Source organism: Ornithorhynchus anatinus, chromosome 9 (genome assembly GCF_004115215.2).
Source record: "Ornithorhynchus anatinus isolate Pmale09 chromosome 9, mOrnAna1.pri.v4, whole genome shotgun sequence".
NCBI lineage: Eukaryota > Metazoa > Chordata > Mammalia > Monotremata > Ornithorhynchidae > Ornithorhynchus > Ornithorhynchus anatinus.
The window spans coordinates 30711408-30733835 of NC_041736.1; the positions used below are offsets into that span (position 1 = coordinate 30711408).

General features: G+C 52.8%; 1 protein-coding gene across 1 annotated transcript; it reads left to right on the top strand.

The window, feature by feature from the left end:
- Window positions 1–528: 528 nt before the first annotated feature.
- On the top strand, window positions 529–2694 carry RHOB (ras homolog family member B). Its single transcript, XM_039913130.1, has one exon. It carries the CDS (start codon window positions 647–649, stop codon window positions 1235–1237), a length of 591 nt encoding a protein of 196 aa, XP_039769064.1. The 5' UTR covers window positions 529–646; the 3' UTR covers window positions 1238–2694.
- The last annotated feature ends 19734 nt before the right edge of the window (window positions 2695–22428 follow it).

Consider the following 22428-nt stretch of genomic DNA (forward strand, 5'->3'; position numbering starts at 1 on the left):
CAGTCCCATTCCCCACAGACACACACACACAGTCTCAGTCCCATTCCCCCCCCCACACACACACTCAGTCCCATTCCCCACAGACACACACAGACACACAGTCTCAGTCCCATTCCACACACACACAGTCTCACTCAGTCCCATTCCCCTCCGCCCCCTCCCGGTGCCATTCTCCCCCTCCCCGCCCCCCCCCCGCGGAGCTCCCCTTTGTCCGCGCGCCCCCCGTGGGGTGGCCGGGTGTCTCCCGGGGGGGGGGGGGGGGGGAGGGGGGAATCGGGGACGCGGCGGGCCGTCGATCAGGCCCCCGACCCTCCGACCGACCAATCCGGCGGGTCCGGCCCCGCCCCCGGGACCCCCGACCGACCAATCGGAGAGGGGCGGCCCCGCCCGGGGGGGGCGGCGGGCGCCGACCAATGGGGGCCGGCCTCGCCTCGGATGAGCTCACCTCGCCGCCTCCCATTGGTCGGCTATATTAAGAAAGCCGCCGAGCCCTTCAAATAGCGGCCGCCGGGGGGGGGGGGCGGGAGGGCCGAGCCGAAGCGGAGTCGAGCCGAGCCGAAGCGGAGCCGAGGCGGAGGACGGAGCCCGAGGCGCCCGCTCCGGCTCCCGCTCCCGCTCCCGCTCCGGCTCCGGCTCCCGCTCGGCCATGGCCGCCATCCGCAAGAAGCTGGTGGTGGTGGGCGACGGCGCCTGCGGCAAGACGTGCCTGCTGATCGTGTTCAGCAAGGACGAGTTCCCCGAGGTGTACGTGCCCACCGTGTTCGAGAACTACGTGGCCGACATCGAGGTGGACGGGCGGCAGGTGGAGCTGGCCCTGTGGGACACGGCCGGCCAGGAGGACTACGACCGGCTGCGGCCCCTGTCCTACCCCGACACCGACGTCATCCTCATGTGCTTCTCCGTCGACAGCCCGGACTCGCTGGAGAACATCCCGGAGAAGTGGGTGCCCGAGGTGAAGCACTTCTGCCCCAACGTGCCCATCATCCTGGTGGCCAACAAGAAGGACCTGCGGCACGACGAGCACGTGCGCGCCGAGCTGGCCCGCCTCAAGCAGGAGCCCGTCCGCGCCGAGGACGGCCGCGCCATGGCCCTGCGCGTCCAGGCCTCCGACTACCTGGAGTGCTCGGCCAAGACCAAGGAGGGCGTGCGGGAGGTCTTCGAGACGGCCACCCGCGCCGCCCTGCAGAAGCGCCACGGCGCCCGGACCGGCTGCGCCGGCTGCTGCAAGCTCCTCTGAGGGCCCCGCGCCCCGGCCGGGCCGCCGGTCCGTCCGGCCGCCGACGCATCCGCCGGTCCACACACCGACGCATCCGCCGGTCCATCCGCCGACGCATCCGCCGGTCCACCCGACGACGCATCCGCCGGTCCATCCGACGACGCATCCGCCGGTCCATCCGCCGACGCATCCGCCGGTCCATCCGACGACGCATCCGCCGGTCCATCCGACGACGCATCCGCCGGTCCATCCGACGACGCATCCGCCGGTCCATCCGACGACGCATCCGCCGGTCCATCCGACGACGCATCCGCCGGTCCATCCGACGACGCATCCGCCGGTCCATCCGACGACGCATCCGCCGGTCCACCCGACGACGCATCCGCCGGTCCATCCGTCTACCGATGCATCCGCCCGTCCATCCGTCTACCGATGCATCCTCCGGTCCACACACCGACGCATCCGCCGGTCCATCCGTCCGCCGACGTATCCGCCGGGCCATCCATCCATCCCCCGCCCGTCCGTCCTCTCCCTCCCCTTCCCCTCCTGACCTCGCCAAGGCCCCGCCGCGGCGGCGGGAGGGGCGCCGGCTCCTATAAATATATACGTATAAATCGCTTTATTTTTTTGGAAGCGGAGGGCCTCCGTCCCGAGGCGGCGGCGGACGGAACCTCGTAGGCTCCGAGGACGCCCTCGGCCCGGCCCTGCCGAAACCCCCCTCCCCTTCCCCCCTCCCCGGGTCTCGACCGTCGGGACGGAGGCGGCGACGGACCCGAGGCGACCCTGACTCCGGTCCACCGAGGACACGGGGCAGCGACCGGACTTCCCGACGGGGGCGGGAGGGAGGAGATCGGGCGGTGCTTTTGCTCGGCCTGAGCTCCGCGCCCGTTGTGAAACGGTGGGAGTTCGGTTTATTTAAAAACCAGACCCTTCTCTTTCAGAAGTTTCTCTTTTGCACAACCTGAGTGTTTCCTCGTTTTGACACCTGCACTTGCCATCTGCATCTGTAGCATTTTAAACGCACTCTGTTGTAACCTCATGGACTTCTGACTTTTTTTTTTTTTTAAAAAAAAGATTGTAACTTAGGGAGAAAAACCACTTCCCCCCCTCCCAAAAAAGAGAATACCACACTTATAGTGTTTTAGATTTTTATTTGTGCGGATCGTGCGCGCTGCTCGGATCGAGGCAGCGAGGAGCGTTGGGAATCTATTAACGTTTCCACGAGCAGTCTCGGAACTGTGTGGAATCGATTTACATCTCTGTACAGAGAACAGACCCACTTGTGTTCTTTTTTTTTTTTCCCCTCCCCCTTCTCCCTCACACACAGTGGTACTGCTAAGTTTTTTTTTTTTTTGGTCTGTTATTTTTTAAAGAAACTGACAAATGCAAAAGTGATGAGATGTATATGTTGTTTACATAAAATTCTATAAACTGTGCAAACGGTTTTCTATGTAAAATATTAAAAGACTCTAAGACGATCCCGTGTTCCCGTGGCTTGACTCGTTCGTCTCTTGACTGCGGCTGGAGGCCCCGGCGGGGGGAGGGAGGATTCCAATCCGTAGTATCTATCGAGCGCTTACTCTACGTAGAACGCCGTCCTGGGCACCGGGGAGAGTGAAGTGGAATCGGTAGGCGCGATCCCTGCCCGCCACGTATATCCGGGTGCGTTGCCTGTCACGTTCGTAGAAACACCGGCGACGGTGAGATTCCCCTAATGAAACCGCACCGCATCTCTCTGGAAGGTCTAAAGAGCTTCTCCCGTGACTACGCTTCTCTTTTAGTTGCTTACTACGTGGGGTGACTTGTGCCCTCGACTGAAGGACCTCTGACTGGAAACTGAGGCGAGGATGGAGGTCATTTGCCCCATCTGAGGGGTGCGGGTCGGTCGGGTGGGGTGGAGAGGTGAGACGGCGGTTTAGAGCCCGGCTAAAAAGCTCAAAGCTTCTGTCTGTAAACTAACATTTCCACCACTTATAATAATGATAGTGGTATTCGTTAAGCGCTTACTATGTGCTGAGCGCTGTTCTGAGCGCTGGGGTAGATACAAGGGAATCAGGTCCCCAGTGGGGCTCTCAGTCTCCATTTTACAGTCGAGGTGACTGGGGCACCGAGAAGTTAAATGACTTGGCCAAAGTCACGCAGCTGACGGGCGGCGGAGCCGGGATGAGAACCCGTGGCCTCTGACTCCTGAGCCCGGGCTCTGTCCTCCGAGCCGCGGATCAGATCGGCTTCGCCACCGTGAACTGAGCTGGTCCGACGGTGAGACGGTTCCTATTTAGATGGTGTAAACTCTTGCCTGAGTTTGGCCACCTAGGGCCGAGAGGTTAGCTTGTTCTGATAAATTAGGGAACTGACCCTTTTTTCTCTATTAGAGGGGAAAAAAAAAACTTTTTTTATAAACGCGAGCAGTCCGTTTTTTGAGTTTTGTCTCGTGGATGATCATTCTGGCCACTTAAAATTTGGCGCGTGTCTCCAGAGATGCTAGAGCCACAGCTCCAAACCGCTTTTCCACCAATAGCGATACTGAAGTTCTACCCCGGTTCCTTCTCCGGCAAGTAAACCCCGAATGACTCCTTCATTCTTTCATTCCGTCGTATTTAATGAGCGCTCACTCTGTGCAGAGCACTGTACTAAGCGCTTGGAAGGTACGGTTCGGCCACAGATAGAGACGATCCCTGCCCAGTGACGGGGCTCACAGTCTAAACGGAGGAGAGAGCCGGCAAAACAAAACAAGTAGTCTGGCGTAAATGTCATCAAGAAAAATAGAATCGTAGATATGTACACATCGTGAACAAAATAAATAGGTATAAATGATATAGACAAATAGGCACAGTGCTGTGGGGAGAAGGGAAGCAGCGTGGCTTAGTGGAAAGAGCGCGGGCTTGGGAGTCGGAGGTCGTGGGTTCTAATCCCGGCTCCGCCACTTATCGGCCGTGTGACTTAGGACGAGTCACTTCGCTTCTCTGCGTCTCTGTTACCCCATCTGTAAAACGGGGATTAAGATCGTGAGCCCTGCGTGGGACAACCTCATTACCTTGTAACTACCCCAGCGCTTAAAACGGTGCTTGGCACACAGTAAGCGCTTTAACAGATACCGCCATCGTCATCGTCAAAGGGAGGGCTCAGTCTGGGAAGGCCTCCTGGAGAAGGTGAGCTCTCAGTGGGGCTTTGAGGAGGGGAAGAGAGTTAGTTTGGCGGAGGTGAGGAGGGAGGGCGTTCCGGGACAGAGGGGCCAGGGGTCGACGGCGGGACGGGCGCCAACGGGGGACGGTGAGGAGGCGAGCGGCAGAGGGGCGGAGCGTGCGGGGTGGGCGGTAGAAAGAGAGCAGGGAGGTGAGGTAGGAGGGGACGAGGGGATGGAGAGCCTTGAAGCCAAGAGTGAGGAGTTTTTGTTTCGTGCGAAGGTCGACAGGCGACCGCTGGAGGTTTTGGAGGAGGGGGCTGACACGCCCAGAGCGTTTCTGTAGAGAGATGATCCGGGCAGCGGAACGAAGAATAGACTGGAGCGGGGAGAGACGGGAGGAGAGGAGATCCGAGAGGAGGCTGATGCGATAATCCGGTCGGGATACGATGAGAGCTCGTACCGGCGAGGCGGCGGTCCGGATGGAGAGGAAGGGGCGGATCTTGGCGATGTTGGGAGGGTGAGACCGGCAGGCGTCGGCGACGGATCGGACGTTCGGGGTGGATGAGAGAGCGGAGCCGAGGGCGGCGCCGAGGTCGCGGGCCCGTGAGACGGGGAGGATGGCCGCGCCGTCCGCGGTGACGGAGAAGTCAGGGGAGGGAAGAGAAGGAGCTCGGTCTCAGACGTGTTGAGTTTTAGATGGCGGGCCGACAGCCGGGTGGAGACGTCCCGGAGGCGGGAGGAGATACGAGCCCGGAGGGAGGGGGAGGGAACCGGGGAGGAGATGGAGATTTGGGGGTCATCTGCGTAGAGGTGACGGTTGAAGCCGTGGGAGCGAATGAGTTCGCCGAGGGAGCGAGTGTAGATGGAGGAGAGAAGGGGGCCGAGACCCCCGAGGCACCCCTACCGTCAGTGGACTTCAATCTACCGACCGCCCCTATCTCCTCTCCGCCATCACACGCAAACACCCGCACTCACCTCCAGGTTCTACAAGAGCAACTGGGCTATGCGGTCAGTCGCATCTATTGAGCGCTTACAGGATGTAGAGCACCGAGAAAGTAAAACCCAACAGAGTCGATAGACGCGTCCCCTGCCCCGATGGAGCTTACAGCCCAGAGGGGGAAGACAGGCGTTGCGTTGATGACTATGCGCACGGGCGCCGAGCGGTGGAGGGTGGGGCGGCTGAAGGGTTCACGTCACAGAAGGGAGAGGGAATGGCGAGACGGGGGTTTAGTCGGAAAGGTCTCTCGGAAAAGATGTGATTTTGATAAGGTTTTGAAGAAGGGAAAGGCAGCGGCCTTTCAGATGGGAAGAGGGAGGGAGTTCCAGGCCAGAGGCGGGGCGCGGTGCCGAGATGGGCAAGATCCAGGTACGGCGAGTGGGCTGGCATTGGCAGCGAAGCGTGCAGGCTGGGTGGAGAAGAAAATCGGCAGGGTAAGATAGGAGGGGGAAAAGCGAGCGAGTTCTTCAAAGCCAGAGGTGAGGGCTTTCTGTTCGACGCGGAAGAGAACGGGCAACCTGAGGTGCGGGGAGATGTGGCACGATTTTTTTTTTTAGAAAAATGATCTGGGAAGCAAGCCGAGTCCGGACTGGAGTCCGTCAGCGAGCACCAGGTTGGATGTGGAAGCAGAATGACAGTGAGGAGCTGGGGAGGCTTCGAAGGTCCCGGGGAGGACGGCGGCGGCGCCGGCAGAGAGGGGGAAGTGGGGAGGACAAGAGCTGTGTGACTTTGGGCGAGTCACTTCACTTCTCTGGGCCTCGGTTACCTCGTCTGCAAAATGGGGATTAAGACTGTGAGCCCCACGTGGGACAACCTGATCACCTTGTATCCCCCCAGCCCTCAGAACAGGGCTTTGCCCATAGTAAGCGCTTCGCAAATGCAAACATTTGCAAGGATCCAGGAGGGAGAATGAGACGTTCCGCTTGGGACGCGAGTCTGTGGCGCCGGCAGGCCATTCGGGGAAAGGACATCCTGGAGGCAAGAGGAGATGCGGGATCCACTATCTGGAGCCTGGTCGGGACTGAGAGGGGGAGGTTTAGGGGGTCAACCGCGGAGATGGCCGTACGAGCCTGGAGAGCGGGGGGTTCCCCCAGAGAGTGAGCGTAGCGGGAGAAGAGCGGGGGACCCAGCCCGGAACCTTGCGGGACCCCCACAGTGAGTGACTCGCGCCTGCTTCTTACTAAAAGTCGACCGCCCTCCGTCGGGCTGCCGGATTTGCCGTTCACGCTGCTTAGTGCTCTCACAGTCCTTTTGAAACTTCTGCTCCCAAAGAGCCGCTCCTTACCGGTTTGCGGGCGGTGTCCGACGGGCTCCCGGACTGCAGCGCCATTGCCTGAGGCTTCGTTTCAGCGTATCCTTAAAACGTCTTCTCTGCCCTCCTCCCTTTCGGTTTCCCAGATTCGCTTCGCCACGCAGCGCCTATTTAGGTCTCCTGCTGATCTCCGGTTCCCACGTGGATCCCGCCTAGTGAGGTTGTACCGAACCGAGCACAGCCGCTGGCAAGGAGGAGGTCCGGTTGATTTTGATGTTGAGGAGGACCCCAAGTATTGCCGCTGGAACTGTTGGAGTTCCGTCGCCTCCTCCTACCTCACCTCGCCGCTCGCCTACTCCGACCCGGCCCGCACGTTCATTCATTCATTCAATAGGATTTATTGAGCGCTTACTATGTGCAGAGCACTGGACTGAGCGCTTGGAACGTACAAATCGGTGACAGATAGAGACAGACCCCGCCCTTTGACGGGCCTACAGTCTAATTTGGCTTCTCTAACGCTAACCTTCTCACCGTGCCTCCATCCCGCCGCCGACCCCTCGCCCACGTCCTGCCTCCGGCCCGGAGCGCCCTCCCTCCTCAAATCGGACCCTCCCCAGCTTCAGAGCCGAATTTGAAGGCACGTCTCCTCCGAGAGGTCTTCCCGGACTAAGCCCTCTCCTTCCTCTTCTCCCACTCCCTTCTGCGTCATCCAAACTTGTTCCCTTTCTTCTTCTTCCCCTCTCCCAGCCCCACAGCACTCGTGTACATAGCTGTCATTTATCTATCGAGTCGATCGAGGTCCGTCTCTCCCCTCTAGACTGTGAGCTCACTGTGGGCGGAGAATTGTAGCCCTACTGAGAGCTCACCTCCTCCGGGAGGCCTGCCCAGACTGAGCCCTCCCTTTCCCTCTCCTCCTCCGCCCCTCCCCATCGCCCCCGCTCCCTCCCTCCCTCCGCTCTACCCCCATCCCCGCCCCGCAGCACTTGTGTATATTTGTACATCTTTTATTGCTCTATTTATTTTATTGATGATGCGCATTTATCTATGGCTCTATTCAGATGGTAGTGACGCCTGTTTACTCGTTTTGTTTCGTTGTCTGACTCCCCCTTCTAGTCATTCATTCATTCAATCGTATTTATTGAGCGCTGTGTGCAGAGCACTGTACTAAGCGCTTGGAATGTACAATTCGGCAACAGATAGAGACGATCCCTGCCCAACGATGGGCTCACCGTCTAAGAGGGGGGAGACAGACAACATCCTTTCATTCATTCAGTAGTATTTCTTGAGCACTAACTATGTGCAGAGCACTATACTAAACGCTCGGAATGTGCAATTCGGAAATGGATAGAGAGGATCCCTGCCCGACGGCGGGCTCACAGTCTAATCGGGGGAGACAGACGGACAAAAACAAGGCAACATAATCACGATGAATTGAATCAAGGGGACGTACACCTCATTAAGAAAAAAAATAGGGTGATAAATAATATATACAAATGAGCACAGTGCTGAGGGGAGGGGAAGGGAGAGGGGGAGGAGCAGAGGGAAAGGGGGCTTAGCCGGGGAGAGGTGAAGGGGGGAAGGGGGAGGGAGCAGAGGGTGGAGGGGGAGCAGAGGGAGAAGGGGAAGCTCAGTCTGGGAAGGCCTCTCGGAGGAGGTGAGCTCTCGGGAGGGATTCGAAGAGGGGAAGAGAATTAGTTTGGCAGATGTTAGTTTGGATGGACAGCGAAACAGAGCAAGTAGACGGGCATCGATACCATCAAAATAGATAAATAGAATCATAGATGCATACACATCATTAATAAAATAGAGTAATAAAAAGTATATACACAAGTGCTGTGGGAAGGGGAAGGGGGTAGAGCCGGGGGGGGGGGATGGGGAGGGGAGGAGGAGCGGAGGGAAAGGGAGGGTTCAGTCTGGGAAGGGCTCCTGGAAGTGGGAGGTGAGCTCTCAGGAGGGCTTCGAAAAGGGGAAGAGAGTTAGTTTGGCAGAGGTGAGGAGGGAGGGCGTTCCGGGCCAGAGGTAGGACGCGGGCCAGGGGTCGACGGCGGGACAGGCGAGAACGAGGCACGGCGAGGAGGTGAGCGGCGGCAGCGGAACGGAGTGTACGCGCTGGACTGTAGAAGGAGAGAAGGGAGGTGAGGTAGGAGGGGGCAAGGAGATGGAGAGCTTTGAAGCCGACAGTGAGGAGTTTTTGCTTGATAAGAAGGTCGATAGGCAACCGCTGGAGCTTTTTGAGGAGGGGAGTGACACGCCCAGAGCGTGTCTGTAGGAAGATGATCCGGGCAGCGGAACGAAGAATAGACTGGAGCGGGGAGAGACGGGAGGAGAGGAGATCCGAGAGGAGACTGATGCGATAATCCGGTCGGGATGCTATGAGAGATTGTACCGGCGAGGCAGCGGTCCGGATGGAGAGGAGAGGGTGGATCTTGACGATGTTGTGAAGCTGAGACCGGCAGGTTTTGGTGAGGGGTCAGATATGTGGGGCGAATGAGAGAGCAGAGTCTAGGACAACACCGAGGTCGCGGGCCTGTGAGACGGGAAGGATGGTCGTGCCGTCCACGGTGATGGGAAAGTCAGGGAGAGGACAGGGTTTGGGAGGGAAGATGAGGAGTTCGGTCTCGGACATGAGAGCCCGTCGTTGGGTAGGGACCTGTTGCCACACTGTACTTTCCAAACACTCCCGGCTCTGCCGCTTGTCAGCTGTGTGACTGTGGGCAAGTCACTTCGCTTCTCTGGACCTCGGTTAATAAAATGGGGATTAACTGTGAGCCTCACGTGGGACGACCTGATCACCCTGTATCTCCCCCAGAGCTTAGAACAGTGCTCTGCACATAGTAAGCGCTTAGCAAATACCAACATTATTATTAGTACAATGCTCTGTACACAGTAAGCGCTCAATAAATAAGATTGAATGAATGAATGTCTACTGTTGTAATGTGATCTCCCAAGTGCTTAGTGCTCTGCACACCGTATGCGCTCAGTGATGATGATGATGATGGTATTTGTTAAGCGCTTACTCTGTGCCAAGCATTCTTCTAAGCGCTGGGGTAGATACAGGGTCATCGGGTTGTCCCACGTGGGGCGTGCAGTCTTCATCCCCATTTTACAGATGAGGTCACTGAGGCCCAGAGAAGTGAAGTGTCTTGCCCAAAGTCACACAGCTAAGTGGCAGAGGCAGAATTAAAACTCGCCACCTCTGACTCCCAAGCCCGGGCTCTTGCCACTAAGGCACGCTGCTTCTCTAAATAAATACGGTTGAAAGAATGAATGATTGGGCGTAGCATCCGGGGGGATTAGCGATGTGGTAAAGCGGCAGAGTGCCGGCCTGAGTCCCGGGTTCGAGTCTACGTTGCGCTGCCAACCGACTTGTGACTGAGGTACTTCCCTGTACCTCGGGTTCCCCATCTGTCAAATGAGGATAATAATACCTGCCATCTCTCCGTACCTCACAGGGTTTGTGAGACTAGAAATGAATTAATCAGTGTGAGAATGCTTTGGTAATAAAAGCACTGGAGAATACCAAGTTATTAAGTATGATTTACCTCTAGACTGTAAGCTCATTGTGGGTAGGGAATGTGTCTGCTTATTGTTGTATTGCACTATCCCAAGCGTTTAGTGCAGTGATCTGCCAACAGTAAGCACCAAATAAATACGATTGAGTGAATTTATTTACTTATTTTTATTATGGTGAGTTTTGAGCACTTTTTAATGTGCCAAGTGCTGCTCTAAGCATCAGGTAGATAAAAGTTAATCAGGTCATACGTAGTCCGTGCCCCACGTGGAGCGCTCAGTTTACATCAGAGGGAGAACAGGCATCGAATCACCATTTTACGGTTGAGGAAACTGAGGCGGGGAGAAGCGAAGTGACCTGCCCAAGGTCACACGGGGGCAACTGGCAGAGCAGGGATTAGAACCCAGGTCTTCCTGCATCCAGCCCCTCGCCCTTTCCACGAAGCCCCGCAGTTTGGTCTGGAGCCTTATACGCCTCTGACGCCACATTCCCCCGCCAGGAGTTGCCCAGAGGGAGCACGGCCTAGTGGGTAGAGCATGAGCTCGGGAGGCAGAAGGACCCGGGTTCTAATCCCAGCTCCGCCGCTAGTCCGCTGCGTGACCTTAGACAAGTCACTAAACTTCTCGGCGCCTCGGTTACCTCATCTGTAAAATGGGGATTAAGGCGGCGAGCCCCCTGCGGGACAGGGACTGTGTCCAACCTGATTAGCTTCTATCTGTCCCAGAGCTTAGAACGGTGCATTATTATTATTATGGTATTATTATCACGTTGGCCCTCTTAATCTGATTTTCTACTTTTCTTCTATCACTCCTTCTTGGCCAGGATGCTTCCTCGGTGATAGAGTTCCGTGACCGCGTCTGACTCCGTGTCGCCGATGTCGATTCTGTTTGTGCGGCTTGAAACTCCCTCCTCCTTCTTGTCTGCCAGACCACCACTCTCCCCGTGTTCCAAGCCCTACTAGAAACACATCTCCTCCAAAGAGCCTTCCCGACTGACCCCCTATCTCCCCGTCCTATTTGCCTGCCCCTCTCTGTCACCTATGTCCTTAGGTCTGTACCCTTTCAGCACCTTGATGGTGCTCATCCCCAGAACTACGAAATTTATACTCATCCCTTTGTACTCTGCCATTTCCCTTCTCTGTACCCTGTGGGCAAGGATCATGTTTGCCCACTTATTGTATTGTCCCTCCCCAAGTGCTTAATACAGGGCTTTGCACCCAGCGAGTTCTCAATGAATACCATTGCCGAGGGCTGACACTTCATTTTTTTTTTTCAGTTTTACTGTTAGTTCGTAACATCCGGCTGAATCGGTGAAGGGAGATCTATCATCAATCTATTTTCCTCGTCAGTCAGTCAAATCATATTTATCGAGTGCTTTCTGTGCGAAGAGCACTGTACTACCTGGCTTAGTGACAAGAGCACGGTCTTGGGAATCAGAGGACATGGGTTCTAATCCCGGCTTTGCCACTTGTCTTCTGTGCGACCTTGGGTTAGCCATTTAACTTCTCTGTGCTTCAGCTACCTCATCTGTAAAACGGTGATTAAAAATGTGAACCCCACGTGGGACAACCTGATTACTCTGTATCTACCCCAGAGGTTAGAACAATGCTTGGCACATAGCGCTTAACAAACGCCATGATTATTGTTATTATTCCGGCGCTTAGAACAGTGCCCAGCGCTTAGAACAGTGCTCTGCACATAGTAAGCGCTTAACACATACCAACATTACTACTAAGAGCTGGGAGAGTACAATATAACAGTAGAACAGACACGTTCCCTGCCCACAGTGACCTTACAGTCTAAAGGGGGAGACAGACATTAATGTAAATAAATACAATTTCAGATACGTATGTACACGAGTGCTGTGGGGCTGGGGAGGGGGGGATGAATGGAGGGAGCAAGTCAAGGGGGCGCAGGAGGGAGTGGGAGAAGAGGAGATGAAGGCTTAGGGAAGACCTCTTGGAGGAGGTGTGCCTCCTATAAGGCTTTGAAAGTGGGGAGAGACACTGTCTGATGGATATGAAGAGGGAGAACGTTCCAGGGCAGAGGCAGAACGTGAGCAGCAAGATAGACGAGATCGAGGCGCAGAGAGAAGGTCGGCATTAGAGGAGCAAAGTGTGCGGGCTGGGTTGGAGTAGCAGAGTAGCGAGGTGAGGTAGGCGTGGGGAAGGGGGTCGGGCACCTCAGAGTGGCCGGAAGTTCTTGGACGGCTGCCTCTAGGACTCGGAAGGTATCCACGGTCCATTGAGTTGAAACTGTTTCTCAGAGGGCTTGGAATGTATCCTAACGCCCGCATCCGGGTCCCTAGTTGCATCTCCCAGTGTGGCCAAGTAGAAGAAAGGGAGCAGGTCTGGGTATTCTGTGAAGTCTGTGACATCTGACTGGCCTTGGGGATGGAGCAGGCAGGGCAGCCCAGCCCTCACAGACCACCACGAAGCAGTCTCAGAAGCGTAATGGATTTCTCAGGGCAACCACACTGGGCAAGCAATCTACTACTTGTTGTCTTATGCCGTTGAGTCGTCTCTGGCCCACGGAAATGCCACGGACACATCTCTCCCGGAACGTCCCCACCTCCGTCTGCAGTGGTTCCGGTAGTGGATCCGTAGAGTTTCCTTGGTAAAAATACGGACGGGGTTTACCATCGCCTCCTTCCGCGCGGTCGACTCGAGTCTCCGCCCCCGACTCTCTCCCGGGCCGCTGCTGCCCAGCGCGGGTGAGTTTTGACTTGTTGCAGATGGCCTTCCACTCGCTAGCCACTGCCCAAGCTGGGAACGGAACGGATACGTCTCCGCTTGACTCTCCCTCCCCTAGTCGAGACTGGTAAAGTGCTGGAAACTCTCCAGGTACAACCCCGAGCGGGGAACTCTCCTACTGCAGACGCTAATAATCATAGTGGTTTTTGTTAAGCGCTTGCTATGTGCCACACACTACACTAAGCGCTGGGTTAGACACAAGATAATCGGGTCCCACAGGGGGCTCCCAAGTAGAGTGGAGAACAGAGATGGAATCCCCACTGTGAGGCACAGAGAAGAGAAGTGAATTGCCCAAGGTCACACGGCAGGTAGAGCAGGGATTAGATCCGAGGTCCTTCGCCTCCCGGGCCCGTGCTCCGTCCACTAGGCCGTGCTGCTTCTTAGTTGGTAGAACTGGTAGAGATATTCCCCGCCCCAAGTGATTGCATTTAATAATAATAATTATGGCATTTGTTGAGCGCTTACTACGTGTCAAGCGCTATAGATACAAGGCGATCAGGTTGTCCCACGTGGGGCTCAGAATCTTAATCCCCATTTTAGAGATGAGATAACTGAGGCACAGAGGAGTAAAGTGACTTGCCCAAGGCCCCACAGCAGACACGCGGCGGAGCCGAGATTAGGACCCATGACCTCTGACTTCCAAGCCGGTGCTCTTTCATTCATTCATTCACTCGATAGTATTTATTGAGCGCTTACTGTGTGCAGAGCACTGTACTAAGCGCTTGGAATGTACAATTCGGCAACAGATAGAGACGATCCCTGCCCACTGACACGCTGCTTCTATTTTCTTAAGTACCTACTATGTGAGAGGCAAGCAAATTGGGTTGGACGCGGTCCCTGCCCCACAGGGGGCTCACAGTCTTAATCCCCATTTTACCGATGAAGTAGCTGAGACCCAGAGAAGCAAAAGGACTCGTCCAAGCTCACACAGCAGACGAGTGGAGGAACGGGGATTAGAACCCGTGAGCCTTCTGACTCCCTTCTAAGTGCACATAAATGATGTGGGGCTCTGGGCTATTATTATGATTATGAATATTATTATTGGATCCCAACAGTCACGGGTGGAGCGGAGTCCCGGAAAAGTGATTACATTGAAAAGTGGTCTTCGAAACACCCAGAGATCTCCAATCAACAGGCTCCAGGCCCATGGAAACATCTGCACGGGAAAATTACGACCGGCCCGATGAAACCAGAAAACCCAACGGCAGGCTCCGGGATCTGCAATGAATGGACATTTCTCTGTGATGCCGTCAGCCAGGCAGCTGCCGAGGCACCGGACATAATAACAATAATAATAATAGTAATAATAACGTTGGTATTCGTTAAGTGCTTACTACATGCAGAGCACTGTTCTAAGCGCTGGGGGAGATACAGGGTCATCAGGTTGTCCCACCCGAGGTTCACAGTTAATCCCCATTTTCCAGATGAAGTCACCGAGGCCCAGAGAAGTGCAGGGACTTGGCCACAGTCACACAGCCGCCAAGTGGCAGAGCAGAGATTCGAACTCATGACCTCTGACTCCCAAGCCCGGATTCTTTCCATTGAGCCACGCTGCTTCTCTTACATTCTTCTCTTACCTACATGGAAAATATAGGTAAATTAATCAATATCATATATGTATAACTTCAAGGTATTCAGATTTTTTTTTCCTTTTAATTTATTTTCAATTGAAAGTCCACTTTTTCAAACGGAATTTAGCATCCTTCTGTCTTGTATTTTCCTTACGGGTAGGGAATGTTTCCGCCAACTCTGTTATACTGTAACTCTTCCAAGCGCTTAGTGAAGTTCCCCGTACACAGCAAGCGCTCCATAGATACCACTGATTGCCCTTAAAACGAGTGTCGGCATTCATGAAACCTATAATAAACCACTGCCAAAGCACTTCAGAGAGAAACCCATTTCATTCTAAAAAAAAAAAATTAAAAAATGGAGCTTCGTCTCCCGGTCTTCTTGGGCTCATTTTGAGTTTCTTTTGCCCATTGAAAGTCAGATCACCTTCTCCCTCCACTCCTTCCCCCGCCCACCTCCCCAGAGTTTGCTTTGTTTGATCACTGCATTTTCTTCTACTCTTATCTAGAATCCATTCTTGTGCTGAACCGAGCTTCACACAAGCTTTCCACATTTATTTCTCCTTTCATGCCATCGGTCAATTTCCACTTGTAGTGGCTTCTCGGAGAGAGAAAATCTCTTTGCTCATCTGCATGGGAATAGCCAATGTGGCCTACCGATTTGCAGTTATTCCAAAGCAGTGTTTGCCCCTGAGCTCCGGAAAACAACTCCGCAACTGAAAGCCTGATGCCGTTTGGGGTTTTTTTTCCCAGCCCACAAGCGCGGGACATTACTCTGTTCACGTTCAGCCTTTTGACATTTATTTATTCTTATGAAGAAATATCATCACCCAAAGACAAATTAAACATCACCTCACTAACTGCTCAGAAAAGATGGGAATCTGAGAAAATATTCCAAGCTAAGTAGATCGATACTGAGTTGTATATATACGGTTTTGCTGCTTCTGACCTTTTCAAGGTGGTTGTGAGATTACTTCGCGGAGGCTGTATTTTACGTACTTTAGTACTTCTGCGCTTATCTTTATAGTCTTAAAATTCTACTCTCCCAAACACTTAGTACAGTCCTCGGGCACACAGAAAGTGCTAAGAAAAACAACATCGATTGATTGCTTGGTCGTTTCTCCCACCTCAAGTTTATTTTAGTGTCGATCTCTCCTGCCAGACAGTAAAGTCTTTGAGTTTAGGGACTGTGTCTATCAGTGCTCTTGTACTCTCCCAAGCATTTAGCACAGTGCTCTGCTCAGAGTAAGTCCTCGATAAATCTACCGACTGAGAGAAAACACGCTGTATAAAATTGGTGTCACTGTTACAGGATTGTTACTGTTATTATTGTGATTATGATTATTGTAATGCAGAGGACTCTACTGACATTTTCTTATTCTAATCTTCTGGTCTAAAACGTAGATTATTTGTTTTTATGCTCTCCGTTGGGGTGAATGTAAGAAATACCAGCCACTGCATCAGCTCTTAATTTGGATCTGTATCCTTTAAGCACTTGATATTCACCTCAGCCCTACCGACTTAGGTAAACATCATTATATTTTATTGTTTCCCCTATCTGTAAGGTATTTTAACATCTGTCTCCCCTGTAGATTGTAAACTCCATGTGGGCAGGGTTCATATTTACCGACTCTTGTTGCATCATGCCCTCCCAAACGCTGATTATAGTGCTCTGCATTCAGTAAGTACTGCACGACATACCATCGATTGATGGATTGATTGATTGATTGCTGCCTGGATAGAAAGATGATGCTTTTCCTGAGATTCCTGCCCTAGGGAAACAAGGTCTCTTCCTCTGTGAACACGTGTAGAGACGGTGACGTGTGCTGTCTTGCCCTTGTGTCCTACTAGAAGGAGTCCAGAATACCAAAGAATCTGCCTAAAGCTGCCGCTGGATCCCCTGATTGAGAGAGACCCTCCCCCAAGCTTTAGTTAGGCTGGGGGAGGAGGGGATGAAGGAGGAGGGAGAGGAGGGGATGGAGGAGGGAGTGAGGAGGAGGGGATGGAAGGGGGTAGAGGAGGGGTGGAGGAGGGGATGGAGGAAGAAGAGAAGGAGGAGGAGATGAAAGGGGATGGAGGAGGGAGTGGATGAGGGGATGGAGGAGGAAGAGAAGGAGGAGGGGATGAAGGGGCTGGAGGAGGGAATGGAGGAGGGGACGGAGGGGGAGGAGTGACTGGGCTGCATGAGAGATGCTCTGTTGTTTGTTCCGTGAGTAGCGGAAAGTTGTCCCGAGCCCCTAACCTCTCGTGCTTGGTCACTCCATAGCCAGCAGGCTTGCGCTATGAGGCACTTGGCTGTCGGATGCAGTCCGTGGTGGCAAACCCCCAAATCTCTGGAAGACTCTGACAACAGACATGAGAGAACCAGCACAGCCTAGTGGAAAGAACACAGGTTGGAGAGTCAAGGGACCTGGGCTCTGATCCCGACTCCGCCATTTGCCTGCTGTGTGGCTTTGGGCAGGTCACTTCGTTTCTCTGGGCCTTATTTTCTTCATCTGTTCAGTGAGGATCGAATATCTGTTCTCCCCTCTTCGTTAGACTTGTGAACCCCACGTGGGACAAAGACGGTGTCCGATCTGATTTTGGAGCATTAGCATTTAGTGCAGTGCTTGGCACATAGCAAAGACCACCGCTATTACAGTTATTATCCACTTGTCTCTTTGCTAAGGGTCACACTTTGGTTGACTGTTATAAGGCTGGAAGTGTCACTTTTTACCAGAACATGTGAAACTTAAAATGGACTCAAAATGAAAACTGAAAAAAAAAGGGAAGAAAAATACGAGAAAACTAGGAGCTTCTCCTTCATCTCCAATCTTTGAGCCAATTCTCACTTTCTTCACAGGGTGAGAAAACTTACCCTACTCTTTTTTTTTTTTAAATGGTATTTGTTATATGCTTACCCTGTGCCAGGCACTGTACTAAACGCTGGGGAAAATACAAGTTAATTAGGTTGGACACAGTCCCTGTCCCACTTGGGGCTCACAATCAATCCTCCTTTTACAGCTGAGGTAACTGAGGCACGGAGAAGTTAAGTGACTTGCCCGAGATCACACAGCAGACAGTGGCAGAGCTGGGATGAGAACCCAGGTCCTTCTGACTGCCAAGCCCATGCTCTATCCACTAGGACATGGATTCGGTGCTATCTTTGAATTTTCTCTTTTTGGGGTGAAGATTTGCAAGTAGGCAGAAGTGCTGCTCATTAAATGTGTCTAGGACTGGTGCTCGATCCCGGAAACTTCCAGAAACCTGGTCAAAGATAGCAGGGACAAACACTACTCTGATGAAAACGTAGTCTCGGAACCTTCTGATATCCAACCGGAGCCTTACTCTTGAAACCATTAACTGAAAGACACCCTCTCTGCTACTCACCCACTCCAGTTTTCTCAAATATATCAACTTGGGAAGCAAAACTCTGCCTCTGCTTACTTAACTCACACAAGACGCAGGTAGAAGAAGAATCAGCGTTTCCCAGGGCTCCTGGAACTCATGACCGTGTGAGCCATAGAATTGTTCTTGTCTGTCCGTCTCCCCCGATTAGACTGTAAGCCCGTCAAACGGCAGGGACTGTCTCTATCTGTTGCCGACTTGTTCATCCCAAGCGCTTAGTACAGTGCTCTGCACATAGTAAGCGCTCAATAAATACTATTGAATGTGTCAGACCTCTAAGAGTTCAAGCATTGAGTTCACCCTCTAACTTACAATTAACTTTCTTTTAATTTCAAAATCAAAGACAGTTTTGAGGTTTGGGGTTAGTTTGAGGGAAGGTTGGGACATCACTGTGCCCATGGATTTTCCTTTGGGAAATCTTGTGCACAGAGCTATCAACTTTGGAAAGGGATATTAATCAGTCAGTCGAGCACCTTACCGCACCTACCTAATGGAGCACTTATTGAGCACCTACCGTGTTGAGGACACTAACCTTACTAAGCACTTCTCCGGCTCCCTTCTCCTTCGCTCTTGTACTTGAAATAGCACCGTTTATCTACCCCGCCCTCAAGCCCCACGGCACTTATGTACCTCTCTGTAATTTATTTATTTACATTAATGCCTGTCTTTCCCTCTAGACAGTAAGCCCCTTGTGAGAAAAGACTGTGTCTACCAACTCTGTTACATTGTACTCTCCCAAGTGCTTAGTACAGTGCTCTGCACATACTAACTGCTCAATAAATTGCTCAATAAATATGATTGATTGTTGACTAATTGATTCAGAGAGTACAGTTGGACTAGTAGACACCATCCCTGCCCTCAGACAGCTTATAATCTTATCTGTAATTGCACTGGAATGATTTTCAGTCAATTAATTACTGGTATGTATTGCTCACTTACCCTGTGCACGGCACTCTACTAAATGCTTGGGAAAGTACAAGATTTTGTAGAAATGATCCCGGCCCATAAGGAGCTTACAGTCTATGGGGGGAGAAAGACACTAAAATAAATTATAGATAGAGGAATTTTTGACCTCCTCTGAAAAGGAAAGAAACCCATGTGTTCTAGCTAATTTTTCAAGCTTTACCAAATTATCCTCAGAGTTTTCCGAGCCCTTATCTGACACATGGATCTGGTGGAGTTGCTTAAAGCTAGGAAAAAATGCCTTCGGTTCTTCCTGATGGAAAGGCCCAGTCCAGGAGGCCCCCCCATGATCAGTCTTTCGAAGGTGGCCACGCCAAATGGAAGCGAAGCAGGATTTAAATGAGTCCTGAAACGCTTTTATTAAAATGCATCTTCAATCTATGGCAACCAAATTTGGGATAGATGGGCCCTTGAGGCTTGACTGGACTGAGTTGAGAACTGGGAAGCTACTTAGCCCTCCTAAAGCTTATCCTGGGGCCAAGAAATCAACTCTAGGCCAGGGATAGGGAAGTCAAGTCTCTCGAGTCATATGGCTCAACTTAGAGTCGAATGGGTGGAAATTTGCTCTTCCGCTCCTCCCAGGGTGAGTTCTCATCCCTTGTGTCAGCTGGAGGGGGTCAGGAGGTGGGGGAACAGGGGAAGACCGTATGTGCTGGAGGCTCAGGGGGTGAGGGCAGAAGCGGGGGTGCTGGGACAGGGGTGGGAATGGGACATAACCCCAGGAAGCCCTCCCGCTGCCCCTGTAACCAAGGCACCTGGCAGGGGTTGTTGTCTCAGGCCAGGGAGAAGGGAGGGGCAGCGTCCCGCTCCGAGCTGGGGACAGAGTGGATCCACTAGGCCCTGAGATCTCACTGTGGCCCCTGTGGGGAGGGGCCCTTTTCCTCCAGTGGCAGGCCCCGGTGCTTAGGGTGGGGGGGAACAGGGGGAAGAGGATAGTGCCAGGGCAGCCCATCAGACCCCATCCTCCCTCCCCCACCTCAGTAATAATAATAATGATGGTATTTGTTAAGTGCTTACTATGTGCAAGCTTACTATGTTCTAAGCCCTGGGGTAGATACAAGGTAATCAGGTCGTCCCACGCGGGGCTCACAGTCTTAATCTCCATTTTACAGAAGAGGTAACTGAGGCACAGAGAAATTAAGTGACTGGCCCAAAATCACACAGCTGACAAGTGGCAGAGTCAGGATTAGAACCCATGACCTCTGACTTCCAAACCTGTCCTCTTTCCACTAATCCACACTGCTTTCCCATTCTCTTCTTTCCCTTCCTCTTCTCCTTGACACTTTACCCTTTCTACTTCTCCTTTCTCATTGCTCCTTCCCCTTTCTTTTCCCCTTCCCCTTTCTTTTTCCCTTCCCCTCCACCTTCTCCTGGCCCTCTCCTTCCCTCTTCTTTTTCCCTTTCTTTTACCTTGGCCTCCTTCACCTCTCCTATCACCCCCACTAGCCGCAACGGCGGCCGTTACTAGGAAAAACTGTTGCTATGAAGCAGCTGCATGGCATCACGTTGTGCTGTTTGACTTAATGGCATCACGTGGGGGAGCCCATAAATCGGACGATTGGTTCTTTGTGCCCCGACTGCTCAAAGGTTATCGGTCACCCATTCCTCTCGGCATCAGGAAGAAATTCCTGACCGTCGGCTTAAGGCACTCAATCGGCTCTCTCCCGCCGCGTATCCTCTCCCACTACAGTCCGACTTGCCCTCTTCATTCCCCTACCACCAGTCTACCCAACTGTGTCTTGCCCTCGTCTTTCTCACCGTATAGTATCGATCATTTATTTATATGAATGCTGTCTTCCGCGCGGACTGTCAGCTCATTCTGGACGGGGAACATTTTACCAACTCAGGTATACTGTACTCCCCGCAGTGCATAGTACAGGGCTCTGCACATAGTTAAGAGCTCAGTGAATACCACTGGTTGATCGATAGGTTGGTTGATCCCTTTTTCCCTTTTTCCCTCCTCCTTGAATCTCCTCCTTCTTGCCATTCAGCAGAGCACTGCTCTCCCCATCTCCAAAGCTCTCCTAAAATCCCATCTCCTCCAGGAAGCCTTTTTTGACTGATCCCTCATCTCCTCACCCTATTTTCTCTCCCTTCTGCATTACCTAAGCACTTGAGTCCATACTCCCTAAATGAGTATTTAGGCACTCGCCTCTTCACCCACCCCACAACGCTTACGTACAGATCTTTATACCAGTGTCTTCAGCTACTCGTAATATATTTTAATATTTCTCTCTCCCGCTAGATTTTAGCTTCTTGAGGATGGGCATCGTATCCATTCATTATGGTGCTCTCCCAATCACTCTGCACCCGGGAGGTGCTCAGTGAATACCGTTGATTTATCGGTTGATTGTCCACATAGATGGAATCATTGAAACTGTGGTGTTACTGAAAGCTTCTCGATTAAACCCGGAAAGTGTAACTTTATCAGCAAATCAATTTACAAAACCCTTTTTCAGGACAGGGAGGGTGTTGTGTCGCACCAGTGCAGCTCCATAAAGAACGAGTCCATTCTTTTATGGCATCTGTTAAGTGCTTACTATGTGCAGACACTGTACTGAGCGCTGGGGTAGATATAAGTGCTTAACACATACCATCATTATTATGGTATTATTATTATCATTATTATAATCATCATCAATATTACTAATATAATCTGGTTGGACACAGTCCGTATCCCTCACGGGGCTCACCGTCTTAATTCCCATTTTCAGATGAGGTAACTGAGGCTCAGAGAAGTTAAGTGACTGGCCCAAGGTCACACGCAGCAGACAAGTGGCGGAGTTGGCATTAGAACTCAGGTCCTTCTGGCTCCCGCATCACTGATCTATCCTCCAGGCCATGCTGTCACTCTAACCTCATCTTTCAGTGACGGAGTGAAGGGCCCAACAGCTCAAGGAGACCAGGAATGTGGACCTATCTGGGCTTGTAGTGAATCTTTGGATTCTCTCCTGCAGACACACTCATCAATAAAGTCAGGAAGCCCGGTCTAGACAGCGCAGCTATTAGCTGGCTCTGTAATTAGCGGGGAGACCGTGCCCAGAGAGTAGTTGTCAGCAGCTGCGATAAGTGCCGTTCCAGACCGGGATGGGGGTGGGGTATCTCTGTTAATTATCGTCTTCGCTGGGATTTGAAGATGGAATCCAGCGCAGGCTCCTGAATGGGGAGGGGCGGGGGAGGGGGCTTCTGCTGGGAACGTGGCCTTGAGTCATTTTGGTATTTGCCCCACCCTTAACCCCACAGCACATTATGTACATATCCATACATTATATATTATCAATTACTTATTTATATCGATGTCCATCTCCCCCACTAGATTGTAAGCTCGCTTTGGTCAGAGAACGTCTGCCAGCTCTGTTGTATTGTACCCTTCCAAACACTTTTATATTAGTGCTCTGCACGCAGGAAGCACTCAGTCAATATCATTAATTGACTGACTGGCTGAAGAGAAGACTAGAATTCCAAGTGACTTGAGGCAAGCGGGAGACTGGTCAGAACGAGCCCTGCTCCGGCAGCGCTGCTCTGCTGCTCTGCAGGGTGGCTGGCCCTATCACCACCTGGCCAGGATCGCCAGATGAATTCCAGAAACGTTTCCAGAACCGTTCAGGGCTGCCCAGTCCCTCCTGCTCCCCCCCTCCTTGGCTGGACCCTGGAAAAC